The sequence below is a fragment of the Syngnathus acus genome, chromosome 20 (assembly GCF_901709675.1).
Source record: "Syngnathus acus chromosome 20, fSynAcu1.2, whole genome shotgun sequence".
Classification (NCBI taxonomy): Eukaryota; Metazoa; Chordata; class Actinopteri; order Syngnathiformes; family Syngnathidae; genus Syngnathus; species Syngnathus acus.
In genome coordinates, this window is record NC_051104.1 from 5211229 (window position 1) to 5232244 (window position 21016).

The 21016-nt window shown below is 40.3% G+C and overlaps 2 protein-coding genes across 3 annotated transcripts; both read left to right on the top strand.

Moving 5' to 3' along the window:
* The first annotated feature begins 595 nt into the window (after positions 1–595).
* On the top strand, positions 596–9565 carry si:ch211-276f18.2 (glucose-fructose oxidoreductase domain-containing protein 1). The gene is made up of 4 exons (XM_037279844.1): positions 596–967; positions 1042–1284; positions 6918–7111; positions 7179–9565. Exons 1-4 carry the CDS (start codon positions 937–939, stop codon positions 7917–7919), a joined length of 1209 nt encoding a protein of 402 aa, XP_037135739.1. The 5' UTR covers positions 596–936; the 3' UTR covers positions 7920–9565.
* A 1429-nt stretch (positions 9566–10994) lies between these two features.
* On the top strand, positions 10995–20342 carry LOC119139341 (kinesin-1 heavy chain-like). Of its 2 annotated transcripts, none has more exons than XM_037279932.1 (26): positions 10995–11383; positions 12179–12266; positions 12335–12408; positions 12492–12596; positions 12661–12709; positions 12817–12872; positions 13219–13306; positions 13763–13887; positions 13979–14083; positions 14207–14352; positions 14531–14679; positions 15086–15285; positions 15563–15631; positions 15716–15922; positions 16007–16150; positions 16221–16409; positions 16531–16648; positions 16885–16928; positions 17002–17111; positions 17191–17292; positions 17369–17429; positions 17684–17755; positions 18428–18532; positions 18844–19057; positions 19204–19309; positions 19534–20342. In XM_037279932.1, exons 1-26 carry the CDS (start codon positions 11258–11260, stop codon positions 19538–19540), a joined length of 2859 nt encoding a protein of 952 aa, XP_037135827.1. In that variant the 5' UTR covers positions 10995–11257; the 3' UTR covers positions 19541–20342. The 2 variants fall into 2 exon arrangements, with proteins under 2 accessions (XP_037135827.1, XP_037135826.1); XM_037279931.1 differs by having other exon boundaries at positions 10996–11383; positions 16885–16934.
* The last annotated feature ends 674 nt before the right edge of the window (positions 20343–21016 follow it).

The window sequence follows — 21016 nt, forward strand, 5'->3', positions numbered from 1 at the left end:
ATGAATCACAAGTGAATCATTGGGCAGGTGTTTGGCACAGTAATATCAATAAATAAAAACGTTCAACTATTTTACTGGAAATAGATTCATAGGTAGGCTTAATAGATAGCAAAAATGGTAAGTCCTTAATTTGCGCTTTTCAAGTGGTTTATTTTATCAGGAAGCTGAAGGGTTAAAACAGAAGCGGCGGCGTAAGGTGTCAAGTACGCATAAACGGGAACTCAAAAGGACGGTCTCAAAAAGTAAAAGAAAAGATAATTCTACTTCCGCCATTAGTCCAGTAATCTCACTTCAGATCAATTTTGATGTCTAAGGTGTCTAACATAAGTATTTTATTATTTCTATTGTACATGTTGCGTTGTTTGGCAAAATCATATTTATACTCAAGCAGCTGGGGGAAAAATACATTAAAAGCTGTATGCTGACGAATCAAGAACAAAGTTAACTATATAATAAAATAATATTAACTTTTTGGAGGTAATATGTGTAATAGAGCTGCATTGATTTGAGTGAGAGGAGCGAGCAGAAAATCTGCTTCAATTCTGGAAAGATGTTTATTCTGAAAGGGCAGCACCAGCAAATTCCGTTAAGTAAAGTATACTTGATGATCATTTCAAAGCCGCAACATCGCTCTCCTGCTACTTACCTACCTCCGCCTCTTCTGAATGATCCTTTTAAGGAGAAGACGCTCGATTACATCACAATTACGACATATTTGACGACTTTGCATTCCGCTTCATTGTGCGTTTTGGGTGACAAGGTGGAAGCAGTCTGGTGCGAGTCCGTCGGACGGACGCGCTTATCGCCGCAGTGGTGCGTTTCTATTTTGACACCACGCGAGGACGTGCGGACTGGTGGTTTTTTATCGACTGGTTTATTTCCAGCCGGATATTTATCGTGATTGATTAATCCGCCGATCTGGTATCCGGCGGGGCAATGCAGCACGGCGACGGGTGCTTATCTGCAGGTGGATGGCCAACCTGACGCAAAGCCTCTGCAGAAGCACAGCCGGATCTTTTTAAAGCCGAATCATGCTTCCAGGGGTAGGCGTGTTCGGCACCAGCCTGACCACCAGGGTGATCATCCCGCTGTTGAAGAATGAGGGATTCGCCGTTAAAGCGCTTTGGGGCCGCACGCAGGAGGAGGCGGAGGAGCTTGCAAAGGAGATGGACGTCCCGTTTTACACCAACAGGATCGACGACGTGCTGCTGCACCAGGACGTGGATCTGGTTTGCATCAACCTGCCTCCGCCTCTGACGCGGCAGATCGCCGTCAAAACCTTGGGTGAGTGGCCGGGAGGGGATGCTGAGGGGCGGGGGGGAGGAGGATGCTACTGCCGCTGCTGTTGCCGCTGCCGGGGGGGTTGATTGATGCAACCACCCTGCAGCTTTCACTCAGCTTGTCCAGAAAGGTGTGGCTAGGATAACGTTTGATATAGAAATGTTCTGTCATCTCTTGACATGCTCCAGCAGAAGAATGTCAACTGACATCCACAGAAGAATTTGGCCTACTAACACTAGTTGTTGCATTTTGAATTATGCAGATTCATAATCAGCAACACAACATTTCTGAATGGAGTTGCCACTTTTACTTTGTGCAACAACATGCAATGCGGGTGTACTGAAAGTGATGCAGCGTAATTAAGAAGAGGCAGAGAAGGTCCCCAACTGTTCTCCAATAATAGTCATCCTTCTCACAAAACAGAAAATATGATAATCGTGAATAGTTTTTATCATGTGTGTGTTGTCATATGAAGGGCACTCATGAAATACATCTTGTGACTGCAGCCAATGTGAAAATTACCCAGCTCCTTTAAATCAGATGACTTTGTTTGGACACACACGCACACACACAGTCAGGCATGTGATTTCAGCATGAACTGCAAGTCATGTTGGCTGCGTAATTTGGAAATTCAATTTAGATCAGCGGCAGCATGAGAGTGTTTGCAAGTTTCTTTAAAAAAAAAAAAAAAAAAAAAAGGTTCCGCTTTGGCACTTGGTGCATTCCCACACTGAAGCCTTGTTGACTTGAGTTAAACACTGCCGAGTGCCAACACAAGTGACGTAGAATAGGCCCGGCGTATCCCGTCGCTACACTTAGGTCAATATCTTCAGTGCATTAAATCACATCCTGGCTAGACTAACATCTGCTCATGCCAACACAACATAAAATGAGATTTATTGGGTGTCATTATGGGGATTCTTACTGATACTGTGTTGCGCAACCTTGCTGATCATGAGCCAGATTATCAGTCATCTCTGTGAACTTGAGTCAAACAGCAACATGTGTATAGCTGCTTGTCAATGGCCATTCTTTTCCTTCACTTCCTCCCTGCTCATTTCCTCGCAGCTTTTTTTGGGAAAGTACCCCCCCCCCCCCCCCACGGAAAGCCTGTCCAGTCCTCTTTACATTTTGTAGGATAACAAAATCATGTTCAGGGGTCAGACCTAGAGTTCATCGTTTATTGGGCCATCAGAGGAGGTGACCAACGTGTTCCACACGATGTTCAAGTTCTACTGGGCTGGGTTTCTCCTCTTAACAAACCGGTCGATCTTGTCCATCAACATCTCTCCTTCCATTGAGATTTCTTTGACTGTTTTAATTCTCTCTCCTCATTACTATGACATTCCTGGAAGCTCTGATGTCACACAAGCTTTTTGTGCGGGTTCAAAGATTAACCTTAGAAAATATATGTGAGTTGGTTGTATTTTGGAATCGGAGTACTGAAGTGTAACACACAGAAGAAAAAAGAAGTGTCAGGTGTTGTTTCTGCCGTTTTGATTCTGCGGGCTGAAGGAGGAAGTAGCGTGGCCTTTAAGTGGTGTGTGTGTAATAGTAAGCAACAGACTTTTCCACAACACTCATTCATTCAGTCATTCCATAGCCTGAAACATTTCCAGAATTGTGTCATTTGAGAAATTGTGAGGATAAATGTAGCAATTCTGCTCAGTGAACTCACCACTAAGCTGCATCCATTAATTTGAATGCGTCAGGGGCAGAAAGCACTTCCGCTAACCTTTCTAAATGATTAACGCATGATTCACCTCTTTGTCATGTATTAATGGAAAGGAATCAAATAAATTGAGTAAATGAGGCAGATTATTGCTTTGCTTCGACTTAAAAAAAAAAAAGTATGGCTGATTTTGTTAAACACATAATGCTACTTTCCCAAAAAGCTGTTTCTGTTTGACATGCAAATGTTTATACACACTATCCGCTCAAAGACACCTGCTCTGAAGACTACCCAAAGAGCTATTTATAATCTGGCCGCAAAGGCCAAGGAGGTGTCATCATAAATACGCGTCCTGACTGCAGATGGTGTTGTGCAATCACACTTCCGACCGGTGATGAGGTCGTTGGCAGAGAATTGAAACTCTTTTACACACGGTGAATTCACATACAGTGGAATTTCCCAGTATACCCTTTACATTGTATTTTATTTTTTATTATTTTTTATTTTATTCTATTATATTTCATTTTATTTTGTTATTTAATTTCAATTCACACCAAAACATACAGTGGAATTTCCCATGTTTATTTGCCTGACTTTAACATTTACCAGTAATTTCATTTTGAGGATTTTAACTCAAAGCAAAGGAGGAGACTAGCTAGCGGTAGTAATGTAAATTTCTCACTGGCTCACTCACGTTCATGTTCTCCGAGTCGTCTATTTTCATGCTAATGGCTGCTCTGGGAGCATGCTCGCCAAAGAGCCCCAGAGACGGAGAAAATGATGATGGAGTGACAACGAGTAGCAAAGAGGAGAAAGCGTTGGCTTCCTGTGAAATTGCTTTTGTCCGTTTGATGAATGGCTGAGCAGGGGCTGCTCTTTCAGGCAGCCTGACAAGTGAACATTCTTGTATGAAGTAGAAAACCTCCCGATGGCCGCCCCCTCTAAGCTTTGCCTTTCTTTACCGTGGAGCTACGAGAAGGAAATGTTAGGTATGGTGGTGAACTTGGGGCTTTTCTGGTTGAGGGATCTCATTGTGCTACTAAATACTGAGTCTGAGGGTCCAACAGGGAGAGTGTGTGTTTTTTATGGAACCATTAGGATTGTAGTTCATAATCTGATCACAGATCGCCAAGGTCACTTGAGTTGCTTTCAACTTATTTCTAACAGAACAACACTCGAAATGTAAGGCAAAGTTTTTTTTTATTTGGCCACGTTGGGCTGGAAGGACAATTCGTGTTACACGAGTGAAGAAAACAAAAATCATTTTTAGAATTGGTCTGTGCGAAGTAAAGCTTTCCATCCACGACAGGAAATTGTATCTGAGGCCCGTTTCATTTCCTCTACGGTGATGAAAACTTTTTTCATTCAAGATAACCTCTCATACCTAACATGGAGAGAAGAGACGGAGAATTCATATCTCTTTCCGTCCTCCTTCTCGTGCATGAGTCAAGCTTTGGTGTTGTTCTGTCTGGCCGTGAATAAATTCCAGCTGCCTGCCATGACTCAACTACACAGTCATTGTCTGGACTTCTATTGTGTAAGATAAGAAACAAAAACATCTGAACCAAAAAGTCAAGTCGAGATTCACAAGACTGAACCCTCAGTCTTGCACTTTTATATCAGGCAAATAAAGTATGTACAGTATTGCTACGGCTATCTCTCCACAAACAGAATATAAATAGAGTGTATTTATTTTTCTTACTGGGGGGTGGGTGGAAATTTAGGGGGAAAAAAAATCCTGGAAAAATCTGAAAATACCAAGCATATTTCAGGGGAGGCAATGCCCACAAGGGCCCCCTTCTAACTCCGCCAGTGCTACGACGCTACCCAAGGCGTTCCATCACCATGACAACACTCCAGATTTAACCAAGCAGCAATTTGTGCTCTCCTCTTTGCAAAAGTTCATCTGTCAGAAATGAGCCTCACGTCAAGCTATCTAGGACAGGCGCCACGGGCCCCATGGTGAAGATGTCACGCAGCTTCTCTAGGATGTTCACGGTTATTAGTTTACTGTGATTGGTGATGCTGGCTTGTCGTCTTTAATCACCATATCAGATTGGGTCTGTTTTCTTCGGTGTCACATCAGCGTTGGGTCTCAAGGATGATTTTATGTTAAATTAATTCAATTTAGCTTCTGAATGAATCACTCAGAACCTAAAGAAACGCAATTGGTTGTTCAGCTCCTTTCCAAATTGGTTTTGCATTGGAACGATTGGGGCATTTCTTCTTCTGTTATCTGTTAAGTCAGGTGAATAAATTGAAATTCATTCCGGTGTGCTGAACTCATTGATTTTACTCACAAGTTAGATTCTTTGACCTCAACCAGTGCTCTGAAATATAATTGGCTAACTGAGCTGTGTATTGATAATTTCATGGCACTGTCTCTGGTGCTGAAGTAAGGAATTGTCAATGCATGTTTAATTCTTCTTGTGACTACTCATGCACAAGATTGACTATTTCAAAGGCACATTTTATGATCACACATTTTGTCAAAACCAATTATTATTTGTGGTCTTGCTTTGACTCTATCATTTCGATTTGTCTTTCAGTTTCTATTCTCCCTCAATTAAATGGTACTGTAATTATCGAGACTCAAGGGACACACTGTGTTCCAATTAATGAATCAGCACATCAATCTCCACCAACAATTATGCAAATTTGCCTCGGTCATATTTAATTTGCAAGAAGAAAAAAGAAAACAAGATGCCGGCGTGTGTCATTTTGTTATGCTCGGCCTCAACCCGATAAAGGCGCACGAATGCGATCATAACATATTTCACTGATATGTCGAAGGCAGCATGCTGATTAGGCTGCAGTTCAGAATGTTCGTGTCTGTGCGAGAGTGATTACAAAGCAGGACTTGCAGCCCGGCAGTTAATTAAACCCCAGGCGGATTCAAGACCGCAGGGGGTTCCAAGCCGATAACACACTGCATGAAATATAGGGCTGTCACCATCAAAAATTTTTAGAATCAAATATTCTATTATTCCATCGTATTAATTGAAGGGTTCAACCTTCCCTTCCTGCCTAGCAACCCAGGTGGTCTGGATGGAAGCCTGCAGAGTCAGCCTTTATTTGGAATGACGCAGCTGCTCTCCCTTGTGATTTGGAATCTGCAGCTTCCTTTGAAACAAGCGCTCTCAGTCTTCCCTGCTGCTTACTTGGCACCAATTTAAAAATGTTGCATGTAAAACCTAAGAGTAGATCAAAAGCTGATTTTTTTTTTGTTTGACTTAATTTGAGCAATATGTAAACTCCATCATCATATTTCCTTGTAATTGCTTATCCTCGTTATGCTAATATAATATTTTTCCATTTCTGTGAGTCATTCAAGTCTCTCCTTGTTGTGCAGTTTACAGTACGTCCTGTCTCTAAATTATTAATGATAAGGGACCGAGCTGTAGTGCTTAGTTTTTTTTTCTGCTCCATTACGATTCTCCCGCTGCATCACTTTGGCTATCACCCCGTTAAGCTACTTTGAAATGTCACGTTGCGTCAGCATATCAAACACACCCTGACAGAAATTCAGTAGTGAGGTGTAAAAATCTTTTGACATGTATCAGGACACAATTCTCATTGCTTTCTGTTTTTGGGGTTTATAAAAAAATAAATAAAATTGAATCACTCAAATGAATGCATCTTTTAGTGCTTTGCTAACCAACAGGAATAGATAAAGCACACAGACGTGTGTATTTTGTGTGTCTGCGAGGGTTGGGTGGTGCTTGCTGGGTCGGTTCGCCCTCTGAATATCTCAGATCTGGGTCAAAGGGATTACTTTCCATTCTTCTAATGACAGATTAGAATGGGAAGTTTCACTTTCACAACTAGCACCCATGCCCCGCCCCCAAACTGAGAATCAGCTCCTGGTGTTTGATGCACACACACAAATGAAAACCCAACCAAGCTCACCAAAAGTCTGAAAATTGTCAACCAAAATTGAAGTCTTTGGTTCATTTGTTTGCAGGTATCGGAAAGAACGTGATTTGTGATAGGACAGCCACGCCTTTGGATGCCTTCCGAATGATGTCTGCAGCCCAGTACTACCCTAAGCTGCTGAGCATCATGGGAAATGTCCTCCGCTTCTTGCCAGCCTTTGTTCGAATGAAGGCGCTGTTGGAGGAAGGCTACATAGGCGAGCTTCTGGTTTGTGAGGCGCAGGTATGATCAAACTGAAGTCAACCCCGAGTTCACAAATACAAAATACAAATTCTGGTTTTATTTGAAGGTCCACAGTGGCAGTCTCCTAGGGAAGAAATACAACTGGAGCTGCGATGACCTCATGGGTGGTGGCGGCTTGCATTCAGTTGGCAGTTACATCATCGACCTGCTAACTTTCCTGACAGGCCAACGTGCGGCAAAAGTCCACGGCTTCCTCAAGACCTTCGTCAAACAGACGGACCACATCCGAGGCATCCGTCAGATCACCAGCGACGACTTCTGCACCTTCCAGATGGTGCTTGAAGGCGGGGCCTGCTGCACCGTCACCCTCAACTTCAACGTCCCCGGAGAATTTCGACAAGAGGTGATCATCGTCGGAACAGTTGGGAGGTTATCCGTCATGGGGACGGACTTGTATGGACAAAAGAACGACGGTAGCGGAGGAAGCGGGGGAGGCCCGGAACTTCTTCTCAAAGACTCCACACCTCTTGAAAATGCTTCGTTACCAGATAAAGCCTTCAGTGACATCCCTTCTCCGTATCTCACCGGAATGATCCGAATGATCCAGGCGGTTCGGCAGGCCTTTCAGGACCAGGACGATCGGCGGACGTGGGACGGCAGGCCTTTAACCATGGCCGCCACTTTTGAGGATTGTCTTTATGCTCTCTGCGTGGTGGACACCATCAAGAAATCCAACCAATGTGGCGAATGGCAGAACATTGTGGTGATGACGGAAGAACCAGAAGTCAACCCGGCTTATTTAATCAGCGAGGCTATGCGTCGGAGTCGGATGTCACTCTACTGTTAGGATTCAGGCGAGGTAAAGAATCGATCCGATCTGAACGGACTTATCTGACCTCAATAGTACGTTTGGTGCTGTCAAATCTGTATTGTTGCTTTTACCCGCCAAATCAACTCCAATGATAGTGTTTCTACCCCAAACAATGATCAAATCTTTATTTATATGGAGGGAGTCAGTCCTTGTCCAAGTCCAACTACTGCTACCGAGTTGTTCTTTACCAGAAAGGTATTGCGCTTCTCATCTCCTGAAATGGTCTGGAAGAAAGCAACACACACTGTGAGTTTGTGTGAAGCCAGCCAAGGATAAAAATGTAAGTGCTGCTGTAAAGTTGCTTTAATACAATATACTTGGAAAGTTTACCATGTGAATGTGCTTCAGGCAGTTTTTCTCTGCCTGTCCTTTTTTTGTGTGATGCAACAGAGAGGGAGGGGGTGGGGGATCGATAGTTTGGCTGGTGGGTTACCTAGTGAGCTTTAAACTCCGCTTTGGTCATATGAAAGATTTGAGTTAAAAGTCTCATTGTACAGTTTTTATAAAATCATTTGGATGCTGTAAGATTCTGAATGGGAAAAAAAAAAAACGGGCACATTTTTGCACTCAAGTACAGTCGCGAAATGGATCGGTAATTATGTTTTATGCATTCATCAAATGTCGAAGGTATTAAACGCTATTTTGCTCTGTTGCCTCGTCTTCCGCAAAAATGTGAACGGCAAACAGAACTTTGTGGGGGTTTTTTTAGTTATGTAAACATCGTTTCATGTGATTCTTCCAGAATTCCAGATATGACTGGCGGTTTTCCAGTGATAAGGTTCTTCCACAACAACACAAAAACTGTGTATGAAATTAAATACCCACACTTGATTAGTTGACTGTGAAGAATTTTGTTGATCACATTTATTAGTGATCAGCCACAAAAATGCACTACTTGGCTCCAACCAACAGAAACTCGATGTTGAGTTCATTGATGTTCATTTTCCCCCCAAAAGTCGATCAAGGAAATGTGGCCAAATATTGTAGTTCTGTTTTTAATATCCACAAAGGGTTTTTTATTCTAACTTAATTGTACCATTACAATCTTAGCCATCTTTTTTTAAAAATGTTATCTTTACTGTAAAAATGTTCTAATTATGAAAAAAAAATTGTTTACTATCTTTCTCCGAAAATCGTATAATTTATCCATGTCACATGTACCAAATACATATACAGTTGGGTTATTTTTAGAATGGCTTCTAATTTAAGATGAACTGACATATGACTCACATCTAAAATTTACCAAAACATCAGCCAAACTATAAAGCATCATTTTTCCACTCAGAAGCTAAAAATGTTACTTTTTTTTATTTGTCTCACTTCTTCTGTATGGTTTCATTTTACATCATTTTACCGATGTAACAACTACTGAAAATGTACATATGGTTACATTATCAATAGAACAATGTTGTTCTGAATAAGAAGTACTGTATGTATTTTATTTGTACAAAAAAATTAGTAATAATAACTGGAATCTGTTTTCATGAGTATTGCCAGGTATTTATTGTTTGTTTGCTGTATGCTGCTGAAACTTCATGGACTGACATGCAGTGTACAGGATGTGGGACAATATAAGCTGGGCCCTATATTTCCCGTCCATAAAATAGAATTGTTTGAAACACCCTGGTCTTTAAGGCGTGTTTTTTTTACACATTCACACGTAGACAATTGCAGAGTGTTTTTAAATGGTTGTTATATGCTTCAGCCCAATGTTTATTTATACATGGTCATGAATTTTGAAAACAAATGGGGTTTTTTTTCACCACGTTACCATCTGCTGGTTCTGGCGAGGTACTGCCCCACTTATTACCAGTTAAAAAGTCCAGGAACAAAATATTCATAATATACTTCACAATTCTGATTATGACTTTTAATGCTGTGATTTAAAAAAAAAAAAACTAATTAGATGTGTCTAGAAAGGGTTCAACTTGTTCATTTAGAACACAAAGAAGCTCAATGGAAATGCTTCTTTAGTGGCAGAAAGTGTTACTTAGCAACTAAAAGCCCTGTTGCTGGTTTATCCATCCCCCCCCCCCTTTTTTTTACACACATAGTAACCCTACCCTCAGAAGGTAACCAAGGCAACCGTTTTAATAAGTGTGTAAAGAGGAACACTTGCTATGTTTAGCTTTTAATATCAATAAACAAATATCCACTTTGATATCCTAATGTTGCTCTCTTATGCAAATTGATAGCTCTCCATAAAGTGAAATTTGTTCATTTCTATATGGTAAAAAAATATATTTTGAATCCAATATTGACTATATTATATATATTGCTAAACATGATTAATTGCAAAAAGTATGTTACATATGTTGGATGGGATTTGGCTCATAAGATGTGACGGGCTTTGGTGACCTCTAGTGGCTTGTTTTGATATTGCACAAGAGTCCAATTTTGATCAAAATGCCTCTTAATTTCACTGTCCTTCACGTCATCTAAAGTATAATTTTATAATACACTTTGGTATATATTTACTTGACTTTTATTACAGGCACTCATACAAGAAAACGCTAATAATGCTGACTTTATTTCAAATTAAGAATAATTGCCCCATTATAATGTATTTAATGTATAATCTGTGAATCAATCATATGCTTGATATTACATTAAAAGTCTGACATTTTGTAGATGCAAACCACTTGGCCACATGATGACTTCATAACATGCTTCACAGTTTTAAGTTCCTGGAATTCTGGAACAGAAAATGCAGAAATAGCAGTCAACTCACACAGCTATCTCGTGTTTGATGCATACCATCAGTGAGTGTTTGAAAAAAAAAAAAAAGATTTGTTGCATCATTCCATGATTAGACAATGCCTTTACTATTCTTGCAGCTCATATGATGTATTTGCTATTTATGCAATCATATACTTGTTTTACAAAATATGCAGCTACGGAAGTACAAATGAGCATGAAACAATTATTATGATTTTTTATTTAAGGGATAATCAATTAATAGCAGTCAAAACCTTGACCTCAAAGCTCCATAATAGAAACTGAGGTTGAATCTCATGATCCTCACATCCTGTGACTCCCAACCATTTTACAGTATGATCCCACCCTGATCACTACTGCATTTGTTTCCACTCCAAGCGAGTGTAGCTCCGATTCCACTCATTGGATATCTCCTGCATCAGAATCTTTTTTAAATTGTATTTATTTATTTATTATTTATTTACTGATGTCAACTTGCAGAGGACTACTATCTGAGACTCTCCTAGGAAGTCATTTGTTAGCTGTGCTGTAGGGCTGTGGCCTTCTCTCAGCAGTAACTGCACCACGGCGCTCTCCATCCTTCCAAGGCGGCGGAGATGGCGGACCCGTCGGAGTGCAGTATCAAGGTGGTGTGTCGTTTCAGGCCGCTGAATAAATCCGAGGTCGCCCGTGGAGACAAATACATCCCGAAGTTTCAAGGGGAGGACTGTGTGCAAATCGCGGTGAGTAGGTGACACTATTCAAACCTCTTTGCTTTCAGACTTGATAATATAATTTTTTTATATTCATCTAAAACAAACACAGCTAAGGAAAAAAAACTAACCACACTTTATACTGTATTTCCGCCTCACCGTCAAAGCTACTTCAAATTTTGGCTTAGCTTGCAAATTTGACCCCTGCCAACATTTTACTTGATCTCTAATGATTCATTATTCCTCAAATAGATTACAGCAAAGTATACGCTAGGTCCTCTCTCAAGTGCCCTTAAGTGGGCCATTTAACTATGAGACATTAAATTACTTGGCTTATATTCATTTTGGTGCTCCCCAGGGTTCTGTTTTAAGCCCCATGCAATTATTTAGTTAAGTTATGCCCCCTAAATCAATCACATTCACTGACTAAAATTATGACCAATGCATTTTTATTTTCTATATCGGCTGTCATGGAAGAGCTGGACCCAGCTAAATCCTATATTATTATAGTGCTAATTTAAAATGTAAATGAATGCTATCAAGTTTGGCATCACACAGTGTTTGAGCTGCTGTCTGAAGTCAATAGTGGAATCAAGAAAAAACATGTGTTGCTATGTGCCGCACTTTTGGAATGCTTTGCCTTAAGAAATCACACATGCTGAGTCACTGCCCAGTTTAAATCCCCTCCTATGACACCCTTAATACAAAGAAACTATTGAGTCTTGATTATAATCACTTTCTTTCAGTTTTTTTTTTCATTTCAATGTCCTTCTTGCTTAATATGCAGTACAATTTAACACATAATATGCATAATAATGTTTCCAGGGTAAACCCTATTACTTTGACCGGGTATTCCAGTCCAATACTACTCAGGAGCAATTCTACAATGCAGTGGCTCAGAAGATTGTCAAAGGTAAGCAGTTGTTCTATTGGTGTAAATACACAAAGTGCAAGTATTCACTCCAGTCTTGATGACTCTAGATGTCCTTGGGGGCTACAATGGCACAATATTTGCCTACGGACAGACATCCTCTGGTAAAACACACACAATGGAGGTAATACTTCACCGCATGATGATGTTATTTCGGCCACAGAATTGCAATTGTTATGTGGTTGTATTTTTTGCTTTCCACCGAAGGGCAATCTCCATGATGGTGACATGATGGGAATCATTCCTAGAATTGTCTGTGACATCTTTAATTATATTTATTCTATGGATGAGAACCTGGAGTTTCACATCAAAGTAGGTTTAATGGAGGATTAAATTATTTGTTGATAACATCTCATGAAAGACATTTGATTTCCAGGTTTCTTATTATGAAATCTATCTGGACAAAATCAAAGACTTGCTGGATGGTATGAATAACTTAATTAATGCTTAAACAGCATTCCATAATGGTTTCACATTTTTGCCCCGAATGCAAATGGCATGATTGATACATGACCTTTTTCTTCCTCCACAGCAACAAAGACCAACCTTTCAGTCCATGAAGATAAAAACAGAGTACCCTATGTAAAGGTAAAATGTGTGTGATGTTATTTCTATAAGGTAAGCAAAATAAATGTCACCACAAATTTTAATGAAAACTTTCAGAATACAGCCATAGCAGCATATTCTTTTAAAATATTCTTAGAATATAAATAGTGCAGTAGGATGAAATAATGAGTCACATGACAATTTTATTTTATTTTATTGCTATAGTAACAACAATTTGCCTCTTCATGTTGTCTTTGACAAGCGTCGTTCAGACACAATATGGTCGGTCACGGTTTCAAGTAAGATAAGTACTCCTCTGTAAAGCCAGCCTGCTAAAGGGGTTCTTGAACACGCCTCCCTGTGCCTTGTGATGTGAATGTGTCTCCAGGGGTGTACCGAGCGCTTCGTGTGCAGTCCCGAAGAAGTCATGGACGCCATTGATGAAGGCAAAAACAGCAGAAGCGTGGCTGTCACAAGTGAGTGTGGTGCCCGGTTTCTCTCATGGGTTTGACCTCGCCGGGTCTCCTGACTTCTCCCCGCCAGATAAGCACTCAGTGCACGACTCCAATAAAGTAGACTTCGCTCATCTAGTCATGTGGTGTTTCTAATTTTACAACACCTGGCTGAATAAAAGTTGACAATTGCCATAATAATGACGAAAGTTAAATTAGATTACTCCACTAACACAAAAAAAAATTCCCTCTGCAAAAGTGTCATCTTGTGGCGAGATTCATTCGGACAAAACTAGTGCTTTGGCACCGTCCCGTGGCATCTTATTGCCGAGGTACTGCGTTGAAGTGACTTCAAAAGTAATGATTTGCTGTCATTTCGTAACATTCATTATTTGAAATCTTTTGCGGGGAGATCGATTGCAGGAGTGCTTGGGTCCCGGCAAGATGACGCTAAAGCACTACTTTTTATTTCTTTGTCAGACATGAATGAGCACAGTTCAAGGAGTCACAGCATCTTCCAAATTAGCATCAAACAGGAGCATACTCAGACAGAGCAGAAACTCACCAGCAAACTCTACCTTGTCGATCTGGCTGGGAGTGAAAAAGTAGGAACCTCTTTTTTTTTCACTCATCATCATTTTGTTCTTTCGAGGAGCTGTGAAGAAAAAAACGATCTGCTTGTTATGTTGGTCCCAGGTGGGTAAAACCGGAGCAGAGGGTACAGTGCTGGATGAAGCCAAGATGATCAACAAGTCCCTGTCTTCACTTGGAAATGTTATTTCAGCACTAGCCGAAGGCTCGGTAAGTTATTTTGATTTCATTTGTGCTTTTTTTGTGTATACTCTTTGTAGAGTTTTAAAAGAAGTACTCATGGTTACAAAAGTTTTTCAGATTTTTTAAATATATATATTTTTTTTTTGCCAGGCGTATGTGCCATACAGAGACAGTAAAATGACCAGAATCCTGCAAGACTCCCTTGGAGGGAATTGTCGGACCACCATGGTCATCTGTTGTTCACCCTCTTCCTATAATGATGCTGAGACTCGGTCTACACTGCTGTTTGGACAAAGGTCACATCACGTTCTTCCCCCTGGCACCAACCCAATTTTTTTTTCATATTTCGTTTTTTATTTGTCCTATGCTGTTTTGTTAAGGTGTTGCATATCACTGTCTATGATTGGGTCTATAATTTGAAGTTCTCCACCAGAATGCCCGTTTGTCTTTTTTTTTGTGTGTGTGTGTGACCAGGGCCAAGACTATCAAGAACACAGTGACTCTGAACGTGGAGCTGACTGCAGAGCAGTGGAAAAGCAAATTTGAAAAAGAGAAAGAAAGAAACAAGGTACTCAGAACAAGCGTAACCTGGCTGGAAACGGAAATCAACCGATGGAGGAAGGGTGAGATGATTTATTTATTTATTTATTTATTTATAATTTTGTGTATTTATTTGTTTATTTTATTTATTTGTCCACACTAGCCTGAGGTGACTATTTTTATTTTTTTAAGAGCAGAAAGAAAATTAAAGAAAATATATATTTTTAAATTTCTATATGAAATATTTCTCATAACTGTTTCTATTATTTCAAAAAAGCCAAAAAAAGTCAAAGTCTGCTTTATTGTCAATTTCTTCACATGCCAAGACACACAAAGACATCGAAATTACGTTCCCACTATCCCACGGTGACAAGACATAGTACACAATATATATATAAGTAAACAACACAAAAAATAAAAACAAGAAGGCACAAATATGTATTATCATTTTTGTGTGCTTCATTCACGCATGTCTGTTGTTTCTAACAGGTGAGAGTGTGCCAGTGGAGGAACAATTTGACAAGGAGAAGGCCAAAGAGGAGGCCAAGGTTGCAGATGTCGTTCCCAACGATAAGACGGAAGCAGCACCAGCAGCACCGAGTGGCTTTCCTGGCGTCAAACTCACGCCGGCTGAGACGGGACATTACGAGGCAGAGATGGCGAAGCTCTATAAGCAGATGGATGACAAGGTAATTGATACTCTCCTCAATTCAATATTATTAACCACATTTTTAAGTCACTGATGGTGCCCACTGGTCTGAAGGTAAGTTCATTTGAGGCTCATCCTGAAATGTGACCTTTTCATTTTACCCCATGGAAAATCTTACATCAGTATTTAAAAAAAAACTGTAATACATTTCGAATGATTGTGCCTCTTCATTTTTGACCAGCAGATGTCTCTTTTGGACACTTTCATTACAAAATTAGCAGTGATCATCTTGTCCATTCATCCTTCACCTCTTCCAGGACGAGGAGATTAATCAACAGTCTCAAATGGTGGAGACACTTTCGGAGCAATTGTTGGACCAGGAGGAGGTGAGAAGCCCGCCTCGAATTGTCTTAACTGTATTAGCAAACGCAACCAAGCAAGCAATGACGTGCTTATTTCTTTGCGTTAAGCTCCTCGCCTCTTCCCGGCGGGACCACGACAGCTTGCAGACGGAGCTGAAACGTCTGCTGACAGAGAACGAAGCTTCCAAGGAAGAGGTGAAGGAGGTGCTACAAGCCCTGGAAGAGCTCGCTGTCAACTACGACCTCAAAAGCCAGGAGGTCGAGAACAAAACACAGGAGTTTGAGGCCCTCAGTGAGGAACTGAATGAAAAATCTGCAAGTATTTCATCATTGGAACCACATTGTGGAGATAATAACTAAAACTCATGACACTGGGGTTCTGTTTTTTGTTTTTTTCAGAACTCTCTGGCCTCAATCGACTGCGAGCTCCAGAAGCTGAAAGAGATGACCAACCACCAGAAGAAAAGAATGGCAGAAATGATGACATCATTACTGAAGGACCTAACAGAGATAGGCTTGGCGGTGGGAAGTAATGACATTAAGGTAAAAATTCAACCCAATCCGGCCAAGTGCTGATCAATATTTAACATGATCTTTATTTATGGCTCACCAGCAACACGAAAGCAGCGGTGTCATCGACGAGGAGTTCACGACGGTTCGACTCTACATCAGTAAGATGAAGTCGGAGGTCAAAACGATGGTGAAACGCAATAAACATCTTGAGAGCTCCCAAGCTGACAGCACCCAGAAGGTTGAAGTAACTGAGAGGGATTTAACCGCATGCCAGCTGCGGGTCTCTCAGGTAAGGATAGTTGCGTATTTGACGACACCCCGACTGACTGATGTGTGCTCTCATTGGATTTGTCTGAGTTTATGTTTACAGTTTTTTCCATGTGTTTTTGCTTGTGCCTGTTTGCGGGCAGTATGAAGCTAAAATAAAATCCCTGACAGACAGTCTTCAGAACGTGGAGCAAAAGAAAAGACAGTTGGAAGAAAATGTGGACTCTCTTAGTGAAGAAATAGTCAGGACCAGAGCCCAAGGTGAGAATATACAATATTTTTTTTATCTTCAGAAATAATTGTAATAATGAACAGTAGTTATGGGAAAATTACATTTAAATTAAGCTTCAAGTACAACTGGTTCATGAAGCAAATTTGAAGCTTCATTTTCCTATCACTGTTCATTGAACAGGGATTTTGTAAAACCAGATAAAAACTAGACAATTTAACAAAAATATGCATTAAATATATTTTATTTTATGTTATTTTCCCGCCAGAGAGAGTTAATGCTATGGAAAATGAGATCCAGTCTGCCAATGAAGTAAAGGTACTTTCTTTACTGCTATACGTGTTCAACTGTGTTGTTGAGCAGTTGTACGTTTGTCTCCATCTAGGAAACTGTGGAGAAGCAGATCCTGACTCACAGAGAGGCCCATCAAAGACAGATCAGCAACCTGAGAGATGAACTGGACAGCAAGGACAAGCGCATCACTGAGCTAGAGGAGTAAGAGACCATCTCCACTTTCCCGAATTTCAACCGAACACGACTGAATATCCCGTGATGAAAACTGTCACATGTGCAGTGAGAACCAGGAGATCAAGCTGGAACAGGAAAGGAGGCGAGCGGAGCATGAGAAGCTGAAGGCAGTGGAACAAGAGAAGAGTCGTCAGCTACAGGAGCTCACGTAATGTCTCCGTCTCGCTTTCACCATGACGGAATTAGTCTTACGTTTAGGTCTTACGTTTATTTTCCTCCAATAGGGAGCAGCAGGATAAACGGGAGCAAACAAAGCAGGACCTGAAGGGACTGGAGGAAACAGTGGTCAGTTCATCAGTTTGCAATTTGGGCTGATTTTTGAATTAACCAATTGTTTGTTGTATCAGTAGTTTTTCTTCAACTCACAAAAAAAAACTGCTGAGTCAACGTAACTTCTAACTTCCGCTTGCTTTTTATTCTTCTGATCCTAAAGTCAAGCGGAGTAATTACATGTTGGCTGTTTACAAAATGACAAAGATTATAAGCATGCCTTTAATCTGCATAAATCAAAATTCTTTTTTTTTCTTTGTCTTAAACAGGGTCGGGAGCTGCAGACACTTCACAACCTCAGAAGACTTTTTGTCCAAGACTTGGTGATTAAAGTCAAAAAGGTCATATTGTAAATTTTTGCTTCATCAACAATAACTAACTATTCTTACAAACTATGAAATGGTTTCTTTCAATGTATTAATCACAAGCAAGCATTTCCCTTGAAACATAAATAGCATTTTTGTTTACATACATTTAAATAATTTAAATCCGAATTTTAATTTGGCCAAATGATCGACTTCTACAAAGAGTTTCTGTGATGTTTGCTTTGTTTGGCGCGTGAGTAGAGGCAAACGTTTTGGCAGGAGTCACTGCTTGATTGAGACACGCCAATTATTAAGGACACAACACTGCGTCGTCTACAACTACACCATTTTCTTTCCGGTATTACACACAACCCATTTTTTTACTTCTAATGAGATATTCAAGCCTCATATTTATGCCTATGCTCCATTTAAATTGCACCGTGATGAAAAGTTAATTAATCTGGAGGGCACAACGGCGTCTCTGAAATACATAAGTAGGCCATCTGATTCTTCAAAGGTGGCTGGCAGCTGTAAATAGGGACTTGGGCCTCTAACACAGTGCTCAGACAGAATAAATCTGGATTCATGAAAAAAATCCATCATTCTTGACCTAAAAAAACATAAATCCAAGTCATATTATTGTATCAACATGACTGAATTGAATGAGTTGTGAAAATAATGAGTCCAAATTCATCGCGTTTTGTGTAGAATGCCCAGGTGAGCTCAGAAGAAAGAGAAGTCAGCACTGCCCAGAAACGGAAGATCTCCTACCTGGAAAACAACTTGGAGCAGCTCACCAAAGCTCACAAACAGGTAAATAAATGACTACAAGATGGTCCACAACTTGTCCACACAGAACCAGAATCCGCTAAGCACCTCCTAGTGATGGCAAAATGAAGCTTCAAATTTGCTTCATGAACCACTTGTATTTTTTCACTCCTCTAGATGGCACTGTTGGGATTAATAAATGGCAAGTGTGTGTACTTCCAGCCCAATGTTGAAATATCAGTGCCGTATAGACGAGTCAAAAAAGACAGAAACTGGTTCATGAAGCAAATTTGAAGCTTCAGTATCAAGAAATACACACATCAATAGCTCTATACTCCATGTTCACCTCTATGCAGCTGCTCCAAGACAATGCAGCCCTCAATTCGGCGATTCCTAAAATGGAGAAGCGCCTGCGGACCACAGTGGAACGGATCAAAGCCTTGGAGGATGCTTTGAAGGAGGCCAAAGAGAGCGCCGTTCGCGACCGTAAACGCCACGAAGAGGAAGTTGAGCGCATTAGGGAGGCCACCAAGCCCAAGAACATGGCAAGGAGAGGTTCTGCTCAAATAGGTAGGTGGACAACCATAACAGAACAAAATACCAGAACTGTGTGATAAGGAGAGTAGCCCACATTTGGAATTTTGTTTTGGACTAAAATAGCAATGTGTCAAACATTACTAAATACATGACTAAACTTTTCTCTGTGCCCAACCCAGCCAAGCCCATTCGACCAGGCCAGCTGCCAGGCGCCTCGCTCTTGAACCCCAATGGAAGCAGGTCCAACCTTTTGAGTTTTGGTGGCATCAAGGAAGGGGATGACAGGCAAGACAGAGAAACCACTTTTTGTTTGCCTCGAAATGCATTCTGTAATATTTTTCTTGCTTAAGTCCATCATCCAGGCTTTTGGAAGAATTGCTTTTGGTACCCTCTGCACAATTTATGCATACATAATCAAAATAAGACCTTGACAGACAACTTCTGTGTTTTATTATTATTATTATTTTTTTTAATCCCTTCTTCATTTGTGTTCTTTCTTATCCCAACAGCTCGTGAAGGTCGGCTAACTGCCAAGCATGAAGATAAAGCCTCGGACACCTCCTTCTTTTTGCTACAAAGTGTACATACTTCCTGACTGTATGCAATTTCTGTACAAGTTGCCCTTTCAAACTTCCCCGATCTCTCTACAAACATTCTGTCCTTCAAAATACAACTGCTTTAATTTCTTTCCACATGCTGAATTATCCCCCCCAAAAATAATTAAAAAGGTAACTTTGCATTTCTTCAAACATCTGGGTAATAATAATAATTTGAAAGCTAACATGCATTGTTGTGATATATTTAGAGGAACAATGTAGTGTTTGTGTGTGCATTTATTTATATCCAAAAAGTGCATAGGTCCAACATTGACACAGGTCTTGGAATTTTGTCCAAGATTTAACTTTGTGAGAACTTTACTGCTTGAAAATCTTAAGTTTTATTTATGTACCACTGATATTATGTAAATTTGCTACTTAATTGCTCGAGGTGAACTTCAATGTTTTGTATGGCCTGACTGTTTTCCATGGAGATGTTGCTGTGTTACTGGATTAGCTCACTGAATCATTCATGATGATCCTGCTTGGATGTGAAACACCCCGTCGTGTTGCCAAATACTGTGCAGGCATGCTGTCAACTGTCAAGATGGGTGAGCCTATTTGTATTTTTTTTTTGAAATGTAAAGCAATGCAAATTACAAAAAAAAAAATGGTTACATCATATGTTAACGAGCCTTAAAGTCAGCTGAGCACCAGTCATCTGTTAGTGGAAAGTTTGCGGTGTGACCAGAGTGCTACTGAATAAAAACACAGAGAAAGAACTGTTAATGGTTAGACTGGCTTGCAAAGCTCCTTGGTGGCTTCATCCACATGACAGACCCGTTGTGGAAGCTGCAAACCTGCATACTAGGTTAAGCGACACGTAAAACACGCCATAATTACTTCCGGAAATCTAATGAAGCCACTATCAAAATAAAATAACGGGGAAACATCGGATAACGTGTTTTGTGAAGACCATAATACGATATTATGACTTATGAGCATCTTTTGGCCTTTGAGCTGAATTTGAAGGATATCTAATAAATGCTCAAATAGCTTGGAATAATTGTGCATACTGTTTTAAGCATTTTATAAATATCTAATCTTATTTATACATGCACTTTTGCCTAAGTGGACCGACTTTGGCTATCTTAATAGGACGGCCTCATGTAATAGTAAGGCAAAACTGTTCACTATTTTACCTGTAACATGTATCTCTACAAGTGGTTACCAAGCTAGTCTAATGGTAAAGCAAGAGTTACTGCCCAAGTACAGTTCAGTTGTATTTAACTTTTATATCCAATACAATTCCATTAAAACTTTGGGAACTACGTATTTTTATAATGAGGCACACTTTTTAAATTCATCAACTTCTTAAAATAATTAGCCTCAGTCATATTTTGACTTCTTCCACCTCTGTTAAAATCAGTTAGATGAAGTGAATGTACAAAATAGA